This window comes from Durio zibethinus, chromosome 6 (genome assembly GCF_047325235.1).
Source record: "Durio zibethinus cultivar Kanyao isolate XHJ-2024 chromosome 6, ASM4732523v1, whole genome shotgun sequence".
Classification (NCBI taxonomy): domain Eukaryota; kingdom Viridiplantae; phylum Streptophyta; class Magnoliopsida; order Malvales; family Malvaceae; genus Durio; species Durio zibethinus.
In genome coordinates, this window is record NC_143167.1 from 27,243,842 (window position 1) to 27,254,014 (window position 10,173).

At 35.0% G+C, this 10,173-nt stretch overlaps 1 protein-coding gene across 6 annotated transcripts; it reads right to left on the reverse strand.

The window, feature by feature from the left end:
* Positions 1-180: 180 nt before the first annotated feature.
* LOC111284678 (RAF-like serine/threonine-protein kinase 20) lies at positions 181-7,426 on the reverse strand. Of its 6 annotated transcripts, none has more exons than XM_089762470.1 (10): positions 5,602-7,426; positions 3,712-5,538; positions 3,428-3,618; positions 3,218-3,289; positions 2,980-3,132; positions 2,709-2,872; positions 2,433-2,580; positions 882-1,004; positions 647-734; positions 181-540 (listed from the first exon to the last, which is right to left on the reverse strand). In XM_089762470.1, the coding sequence occupies exons 1-10, from the start codon at positions 6,827-6,829 to the stop codon at positions 359-361; spliced, it is 4,176 nt and encodes a 1,391-aa protein (XP_089618596.1). In that variant the 5' UTR covers positions 6,830-7,426; the 3' UTR covers positions 181-358. The 6 variants fall into 6 exon arrangements, with proteins under 6 accessions (XP_089618596.1, XP_022729249.2, XP_089618595.1 ...); XM_022873514.2 differs by having other exon boundaries at positions 2,980-3,135; XM_089762469.1 differs by having other exon boundaries at positions 3,428-3,612; positions 3,712-7,426.
* Between the last annotated feature and the right edge of the window lie 2,747 nt (positions 7,427-10,173).

The following is a 10,173-nucleotide window of genomic DNA, read 5'->3' on the forward strand; positions in this document are numbered from 1 at the left end:
CAAAATGTAATAGAAAGCTTGAGAAAAATGAATTCAGGTCCAAGAAACCAGATATGCGAACAACTCAAACCTGTTTGGTTAACAGTTAACAGCTGATGTACGATTTCAATATATTTACCCAATAATATAAATTGCATATAAAGACAATTTTCAATTAGATGGGCTGCAACAGCAACACAATCAAGAAAATATATTTTCTATATAAAAAAAAAAAAAGGAAATGACTTCGTACCATGTGTACATTCATGCCAACACATTTAAGACCTATTCGTCCTATTGCCATGCAAAGGAAACAGAAGATGCCAACAATGAGCAGTTTGTGCAAAATCATTTTGAAACTGAGGGTTGGTTGTGTGCTTTATTGTGGATTTTGTCCTTTGGGTGGGATTTTTGCAGCCATTGAGCGTAACTCATTTGCAATCTCAGTGAAGCTTGGTCTCTCTGATGGCTCTGATGACCAGCATCTCTCCATCAATGATCTCCATTCTGGGTCACATGATTCTCGAACTGGTGGGCGTAGTGTATTATTCACAATACCACCTGAATACAATTCCGAGCAAATGATCAGTGAGACAAAATGTGATCCATCAAAGAGCAAAGGTTAAAAAACCGAATTCATGATTACATTTATAAATAATGCAATTACCAATAATAGCACCATAGTGTAAGTCTGCATAAGGTTCTTCTCCAGTGAGAAGCTCCCACATCACAATACCAAAGGAGAACACATCAACCTAAATTAGTGAAATACCAAAACAAAGATCTCACGATTAACTATATGTAGAAAAAAAAAAGTTTCTTCTGATTATATAGGACAGAAGAGAGAGTAGGTAAGAGAATAAAATGGTAGAGGGCACTAGACAATGTGCAAATCATAAAACCTTCTCTGAGACAAGACTGCTGCTGCCGTTCAGAAGTTCTGGTGCCATCCATGGAAGTGTTCCACGGACACCACCCGAGATCAGAGTTTGACATTTCACCTTAGATAGGCCCAAATCACCAACCTGAAACCAAATCTAGGCGTGAGAACTGAATCCATTGAACAAGTTCAGAATGAAATTGAAATAACCATTAACATAAATAAGCAAAAGCGAAAGAACCTTCAGGTATCAATTTAAGAGAAATAATGAAATAATCTATGACGGTAATGTCTTAGAAAGTGTAGTAGTAGTAGCAGAAGTACTGTGCAATCACCCATTCATCGGCATCAGACTTAGCTAGCTACTGTTCTTAAAAATTAATCAGAGGACTAAAAATATAGCATAAATCATATTTTTATATTGAGACCATCAAGGTCCTCAACTCAAGATTAAATGGAATGAATATAAGCAAACAAACAAACAAAAAAGAAGCTAGCAGAAAGCTGTGTCTGAAAAAGATTATAACTCATTAAACCGTAAGGAAATCATTTCTTTCACTTTGAAAGAAGTTGTTCCATCAGCTCACATTGTTATAGCCATTATTACATCAATCGAACAGAAACATGAGAATATAATTCCAGATTATTTAAATTATAAAAGGTGTTCGAGGGTGAAACTTGGGCAAAAAACATAAGGGAAAGAAGCCCTGTAATTTTTAGAAAAAGGCATATTGACATGGACAATAAAGACCCAAAATTTCTAGCAAGCTGATTTTCAATCAATAGACAAGTTGTGCTTTTCCCTACCAAAAACAAAAAACAAGAAAAGGTAGCTTACCTTTAAGATAAGTGGATAACCATGAAAAGACTAGGGAAAAAGGAAAATGAGGACTAACAAAATGGCCAAATCGAAAAGTTCATGATGAATTAGATACAAATATCAATCAATGAATAAAACTTAATGAGATTGTTTTTGAAGCAAGTAGATTTTTCTGTTAGACATTAATTGCCATACAAAAAATATATATAAATCCAAAGGCACATGGAGAGCAATTAGCAAGCTACTATAATGAATAATTAAGGCTCATCCATGCAGACACCTCTTTCTGTTAAGGTTTTACAGCAGGTTGATCTTCAAAAGGCTAATAATTAGAGATTATTTTTAAAGAGCTCAGAAATATTCATACAAGATCTTGCTATGTTCTTATGTTATTAGTGACTACTGCTCTTGAACCAAACATAATTTATGGCCATCTGCAATAAGAGCTGCATAAACCTCAATCCCAACCCCAAATACTCAGCCAACAATACCATGAATATCTTACATAACAGTCAACTCAGTTACAAAATTTATCTCCTTGAGAGTTCAAGACAAGAGCAGTTTGTAAATATGCCACCTTAACGTACTCTGACAAGGAATCAAATTTACATGGCTGTCCAATTAATATCCAAAGCGAGTCTAAAGAAATGCCAATTTCATTTAGGATCCTTGGAATAAATAATCAAAAGCTTTCCCACCATAGAACTTGCTCCAGATTGGAATTGCAAATAAAACTCAGGCCAGAGCACTAACCTTGCATATTGGGCGGTGAGGATCTCGAAGATTGACAAGTAAATTATCACTCTTCAAATCAAAGTGCACTATATTCTTTCCATGCAAATACTCCATTCCAAACGCCACATCCATGGCAATTAAAAGTCGCTTACGCTTATCAAGATTCCTGGCAACAGCAAGCCATCCGATAATTAATTTTTTCCAGGTAAATGTACAATTGAAACCGGTAAGGTTATACGTTATAACAAACAAAACTAAAACTTTTATTAGCTACAAAACTAAAACCTTTTTTACCTTTGATTCTTCTGTAAAGCATTTCTTAAAGAACCATTAACCATATACTCTGTCACTGTTGCCACAGAGCCACCAGGACCATCGAGCACAACACCATAGAAAGCCACAACATTGGGATGATGCAAGTCAGCAAGCTTAATCGCCTCATTCCAGAAATCATCAATCTGATCATATGCATTTACCAGGATACAAGTTGTTAGCAAGTGAAATTACAAAGTGGAACTAATATGGAGAAAACAGGAGATCACAAAGAGAAAAGAAAGAGCCAAACCATGCGTTCTTGCTCGGAAGGTTTTCCGGCAAAACATCTGTCATTGATTCTTTTAATTGCAACATCAGTGCCCCGCCACTTTCCATGATAAACAGTACCAAAGGTGCCAGAACCAAGCTCTCGCAGCTCTTCAAGGTCACTGTTTTTTATAATCTGCTGAATTAACATATGGCTAGATTAACGGGCAATAGAAGTTAACAGTAAAAGCACAAACATCACATAAAAACAGTGCTTCAACCTGCAAGCAACCAATGCCATCTGAAACTCGAAAACCAAATTTTTTTATGTCTGGCTGGTTGGTCTCGACTTCCTGAGTTAAGAAAAAGAGCATGAAAGACAGCTCAATAACGCATCAGCTGAAGGGTGCCACAAACAAAAGAAGAAAAGGGGAAAGGGGAGAGGACAATGAGCATACAGATAGAGAATGAAGAGATCCTAGATTGCACACCTCAAATTTAGCTTTATGCTGCATTTCAATGTCACTAGTTGAAATATCTGTTTCTTGATTGCCTTCATAACCATATGCATTGATCTCTACTGGTATGTCAGGACTGAAAGGGGTAGATGACTGGAAAACAGAAGCAGCTACTCCCTCAGCAACAGCTTGTAGTTCTTTCTTGATGAGTTCCTCAGCTGAGCCTTTGGCAGTGAAGGCAACAACAATAAACATTTATCCTCGCATTAAGTAAAAATTGCCAACATTTTATAGCAAACTAAAATCAAATATCTCACCTTTTGTGCACTGTGTGTCGTCTGAACTGAAATTCTTGTTTAAATGGCTTAATGGCTGGTAAACGTCATCTTCCAATTGGGTATTAGATTCCCCACTAATTACTACCTGGTTCTCTCCAAAAGGGCCTCTGGTAGCTAATCCTTCTCTCTTTGTTTGAATTTTGTTAGGTCTAGGAGGAGGAAAGTGAGTATCTTGCCGTAAATTCCATGGATCTTGATTGCTAAAAAGTGAGTTGGAGGAATCCAAAACATCTCTACCTCTATTGGATGGTGAAAAGGAAGCTTGGGTGTTAGCATTCAAAGGAGCAGCTTTAATGTCATTTTGTACAGTCTTCTGCTGCATCCATATAACGTCATCCAATTTATGTGCTGACTCAACACCAGAAAATGTAGGGTTCCCGTATCGAACTTCAATAGAATCCAAGTTTTGTGCTCCAGCTTTTGGTTGTGCATGTGTTACTACATTACCCAAAATAGCCATCTCATTGGAGTCCATTGGTTTGCTAAAGAAATTATCCAAAAGCACCTCTCTCCCAGCTATTCTTGGAGATCTCTCATCCAAGATATCTTCTTTTCTTGTTTGATCAACGGGTGAATTCCTCTGCTCATTGCTTATCCTAAGAGTCTCCATCCCATCAATTGCAATCAGTTGATTAGGGTCTACATTATCTTCTTTCGGCACAAAAGGAATCTTGCCATGATATTCTCTTGAGGCTTCATGCACTGGCTGTTCTGAAGCTTGAATGCCAATTGCCCCAGTATGTGGAACCTCCAGTTTAACCTGGTATTGAGTCGGCAAAACATATGGTGATTGTAACTCACCTGCCAAACCCATCAAGCCCTGGCTAGCTGAAATTCTAGGATAATCAGAATTATTTATTCTTGGGGAAATATTTCTTTCATGTTCATTTTGTGCATCAAGACCTTGAGAGAATCCAACTGCCTCTGACTGAAGTCCTCCAACTTGATGGTCAACATGACCAAGCTGTCGAACCCTAGCTCCTTGTTCCAGAATGCCATCCCCTAATGGTCCAGTCACCACAACTCTGTTTACTGATGAAATTCTCATAGCATCTTCTGGACACAGACTGTGATACATTGAATTTGTATTTACCAAAGGTGTTGCACCACTATCTCTTTGGTCCTGTACCAAAGGATCAGAATGTGCATGAGGCAATGCCTTCTGACACATCAAGCAGTCCTCTAGCCTTGGGATCTTCTCAGGAATAGCTACTTGGTGCCGAGGTAATGATCCATCTGAGAAGACAACATGCTCAGTTTGTGGAATATGAGGCCAGGCATAACCTCCTCCAACCATTGCTGATGGAATCTGGGCCTGATAAACACTGTGGCTCTGATCAACAGGAAGCTGAATTACCCTAGTTCTGAATGAGCTTTCATCAGGATAGCGTTCCACCGGTATTTGCTGGGGTTGCAACAGTGGCAACAGTGGCTGAACCAGTGCTGGTCTAATACCAACATGGGAAGTGGAAGGAGTCATTGTCATGTGCAAAGCAGGAATGAACTGATGATGGATAGCATTATCATGAAACTGCTGCTGGCCGAATATAGAACCAGTATTCCCCACCAGCTTAGGATTCGAGAACTCCATTTGAGGCGCAAGATGCACATAATCAGTACGGTTCATAACTTCATGGTGAGGATCAATATATGTAGAAGCATAGTGTTTCTGCAAATCATATCCCAATTGCTGCTGTTTTGAAGTAGGGGGCACCGTCCTCTCTGACTCAACCTCAGGTTGAGAACACAATGTTTGAGGGGGACCAGACTTAACCATTGGAATTCCTAAATGAACAGCAGAAGTATCTGCATGAACAGCAGGATTAGGATCCACATCCACCATTTTTGTAGCAGTGTCATGAGCAGTACCTGAATTCCCTCTAGGTGACAACATGTTAGTTGATGGAGGCCCAGTAACATCCCCTTGACCAGCACCTATGTTATCAACAGCATCAGCCCCACTAAAATCAGAATTCTGTGTTGAAGCCACACTTGCTATGCTCTCCTTCCGCGTGATGCCACCAGCAGCTCCATCCACAATTCCATTCACTGCCTCAACATATTTCCGCCCATTGTCATGCAAATCCCCAAATTGAACTATACAAGAAGGGTCAAGTTCAGAAGCCGAAAACAAAAATAACCTTAATTTAGCTGACCCATCCAAAGACCTTTCAACCACTTTCTCATACTCATCCATCATATTATCAAGATCATCTGAGCATGAAATTGACACCAATGCATCAAGATCCTCATCAGGAAGCTGGTACTTAATAACCACAGGTTGCCCATAAGCATCCACCATTTTTTGCACAAACTCATTAAAGCTCACATCTCTCCTAAGACTAATAATCCTTGTCTGCCCCCCGACATATCTCAACATCCCATCACTAGGTCTAGGCAATATCTTCCCCCCAAAACTACACAAGAACTTAACCTTTTTCCCTGACACCGAATCATCCCCACCCTCATCACTCACCTGATCAGCCCCACTGCCATTACTTCTAAGACCCAAATTTGGTTTATTACCATGCCCACCTATTAATTCATTACTCAACTGATCACTCCCATCGCCACTACCCCTGTTTCCCATATTGGAACTATGTTCAAAACCTGTTGGCACCATATCATTACTTGCCTGATCACTCCCATTCCCACTATTCCCATTGCCCAAACTAGGACTATAACCATGCACAGCTACCACTCCATTACTAACCTGATCCACGGCATCAGCAGCCACCATTTTGCTCAAATTGGGATTATAACCAACCCCAACAACTGGGTTCATACTTGGATGCCCCACTGGCACAGGCATCGGCATGTGAGGGCTCCATGCAGGGACACCTGATGCCAAGGGCACCGCATTCCCATACCCTAAACCTACAAAACCAGCATCAGTCACCGTTGCTGGATAAAAAACAGGCCTGGAACCAGGACTCCCAGGCTCCCGAGATGGGTTGGGAAAAAACCCTCCAATATTTCTACCACTGGCATTACTAGTAGCTGCCACCGCAGTCGCAATGCGGGGCTCTTCAGTTACAGTTCTAGCTACATTCAATGGTCTTAGATCTTTCGGTATTGAGTTTTGATCAAATGCCATAATCTATAATATAGGGTTCAGCTAAAACGGGATATCAGCTTAAATGTAGTGCAAATCAAGTGTGGAAGAGAAAAAGCTAGGGTTTTTGTTTCTGGGTATTGTTTCTTTCCTTAAAATATAGTAAAATTTTCACATACTATCTCTACGAAACAGCAATAAACCTTCTTTCGGACAAAAGGATCTTTTCTAAAAGCAACAAACAGAGTTTTAAAAACAAAAGTCACAAAACAAAGATTACTAAGTACCAGATTCAAGCGGTGAGAGACAGAGAGAGAGAAGGGGAGAGAGAGAGAGAGTTACGATGGAAGTAGAAGAGACAGAGACACTGGGTCGGTGGTGGTGCTAGGTCGCCTTTGATTCAGGGCTTCTTTTATTTTGCGCTTTCGATAAATCTTTTCTCTGTTCCAAACTTTTTTTCTTTTTGCCTGTCTGCTTCCAGTCTCCCTCCCTCTCTCTGGGAATCTGGTCTTTTGGTTTTTATTTTGTTTCGAAAATAAAATTCATTATGGAAATTGTCTTCTTTTTTTCTCAGGGTGGTGAGGGAGGTTTTTAATTTTCTCCAGAAAACTGAAGGGGAATGAAAATGGCAGGGACTTCAATCAACTTTTTTTTCGTAAGTTATAAGAAATTAAAGAAAGAGAGATTAGGGGTGACGGCACGTGGATTGTTCATGCAAAATTTCAGTCAAAACCCAAAGAATACGTATTTTTTTGGGAAGGATCTGGACTTGGATGATTTATAGAAACTGAAAAGAGACGATGGTGACAAGTCCAATTTGTATGAAGTGGACTGTGGTGGGCTCTCTCTACCCAATGTCTTTCTTACTTTTTTTTTAGTTAAATTTTTACCCATAATCCTATTCCAAATGCTTTCTTTTCCCCCATCAAGAAAAGAATTCGCCTTCTCAAGTTAATGAGATCAAATTAGCATTTATTCGTTTCTTTATTTGGTTTAGTAAAAACATATTCAACTAACTTTTTAAGAGTATACTTGGGAGCCAAATTAAAAAGTTAAAACTTTCTAGCATACCAAACAAAATGAGTTTTACAGTTAAATTTTATGATAAAATCTTTTCCATCAAACTCTTAAATGAACCTTAAATTAAAGTCTCTTTATTTTGATCTTCTCTTTCTTTTAGTACTATGGTCTCATGGTTTTGTAACTTATGTTATTCTAGTTAGTACCTTATAAGTATGTTACTCAAGAATCAAGATATGTTCTTTCATCTTAACCATCTATTTGACCAAATAAAAAAAAATCTTTATCTATATTGTTCATCTTTCTTTAATTTCTTTTTTACTATTCTTCAAAAATTTTCCCTCAATTCTCCTAAATTCATAATAAACAAGTAAGGTTTTACTAAAATGATTAAAACATAACATCTTATTACAACATAATTAGTCTATATAAAAGAAGAAACATGTATTTTAATACCTAAAAGCATTACATATTTTGTGCATAATCTTTTAAAATTTTTATTTGTTTTTGTATTTAAATTTTTTTTTTGCATTTTTAATTTCGCCTTTGAGGAAGGCCAAAAAATTATAAAAAAAAAAAAAAAAAAAAACCAAACAGAGCTTAATTGTGATCATGGTACTCCGATTCCCTTTGTAAATTAAAAATTGGCATTTGTCAAACAAATAAAAAATACTTTAGGCACTAGGGCGACCAAAGGAAATGTTGTTGGGGGAGGCAAGAACCACCAACGTTTGACCAGTTGTTTTAGAATAAAGCCGTTAATGATGGTGCAGGCAGTTGTTAGTTTATATTTTTTTTTTTGTTGGACGGTTGTTAGTTGAACATCATTTTAAAGTATTATTATTTGTTAAACGCTTTGGGCTAAAAGATTTCTTAAACTTTTCAATTAATCAAAAAATTATCATATTCATTGATAGTTATATTTTTAAATTCTATAAATTATAAAATTAATAAGATAATACATATCTTTTAAAATATAATAAAAATTTAAAAATAATTAAAAAATAAAATATGTAATAACCTTTTGATTTTATTGTAAAACTAGTTTTTTTTACCCATGTCATGCACGGAGTTTTTATTATATTTTTTATAATTAAAAATTTTAATCTATATTAATTTTTATATTATATATAAATAAATAAAGATAATCATAATCATTTATAATTTGTAGTTTAAAATTTAAAAAAAAATCTAAATAAGCATTATGAAAGTTTTAAATTATGAAAATATATACAAATATCAATGAAAAAGTTAATCTCTTATTCACAATTACATAATTTTTTAAAAACATATATTTTTTTGGAATAAAAATTAAGATTTACACATATGATATATCATGAAAGACTTTTTCATATTTAATTTTGAAACTTTATCTTGTCAAACTTTTATGACAAAAAGAATAAAATATTGATTGTGAGAAAAAATCATAAATATATATTTAATAATTATTTAATTTAAAACAATCTAAATTTTTAAAAATTTAGTCTATCCAAGTTTAATTTTAAATTAAGACAAAAGAAGTTAGTATAATTTTAAATTTAGCTATGTGTAATTTTACATTGAGGTAAAATATTTTTTATTTTAAATTATAAAAAAATAAAAACAAAAAATTGATAAATAACGGTAGTTCAACCACAAATTTTATTTATTTAAATTTATATGACTATTAATTTAGATGGTGTATAATTTTTTATGATTTAAGAATTTAACCTTTAAAAAAATATTTGAATTGGGTAAGAGTGAAATATGAGAAGATATATTTTATTAGATTTAAATCAAGATAAATCTTATATATTTTAAAATATTTTGATAATGTAAATTTTGAAACTTTAAAATTTTTAAAAATTAAATAATTGATTTAATAAAATTATTTAAAAATATCTTATGTATCAATAATATAAGTTATCCACCTAAGCATTCACTTAAGTAAATTTTATCAAGTTTTTAGCATGTTATAATAGAATATTATATATGATTAAAAATTTTGTTATCAATATATAAAAAAAGAACTTTAATCAATTTATTTGCATTAGAAATAAAATAAAAGTAAATGAAATCAAGGGCAAGAAAACGTAGTGCAGCAAAAGCAAAAAGGAATTGTGGAGAAAAATCCAAACCTACTAAAAGTTTGTTTTCCGTGGAGAAACCGCGTTTGATTATCTAATAAAAAATAAAAAAAACTACTAATAAATATATATAAGATAAGGTTACTTGACTTTATTGGTGAAAAGTTTTTCTGATAGATTTCCCTTTGTCATTGATAATTAAAAACCAACAAAAAAAAAAAGCTGTGGTAATGTAGATTTTGTTTTCTTTTACCAAAATGCAGATTGCTTAAGCAAAACATAAAGACCAAATCAGACTTG

Coding starts and splice junctions, on each gene's coding strand:
- LOC111284678 (XM_022873511.2), bottom strand. CDS start 6,829: ATGGCATTTGATCAAAACTCAATACCGAAAGATCTAAGACCATTGAAT. Junction 1,005..2,432: donor CTCACCGCCCAATATGCAAG/GTTAGTGCTCTG, acceptor ATTTGGTTTCAG/GTTGGTGATTTGGGCCTATC. Junction 541..646: donor ACACTATGGTGCTATTATTG/GTAATTGCATTA, acceptor AATTGTATTCAG/GTGGTATTGTGAATAATACA.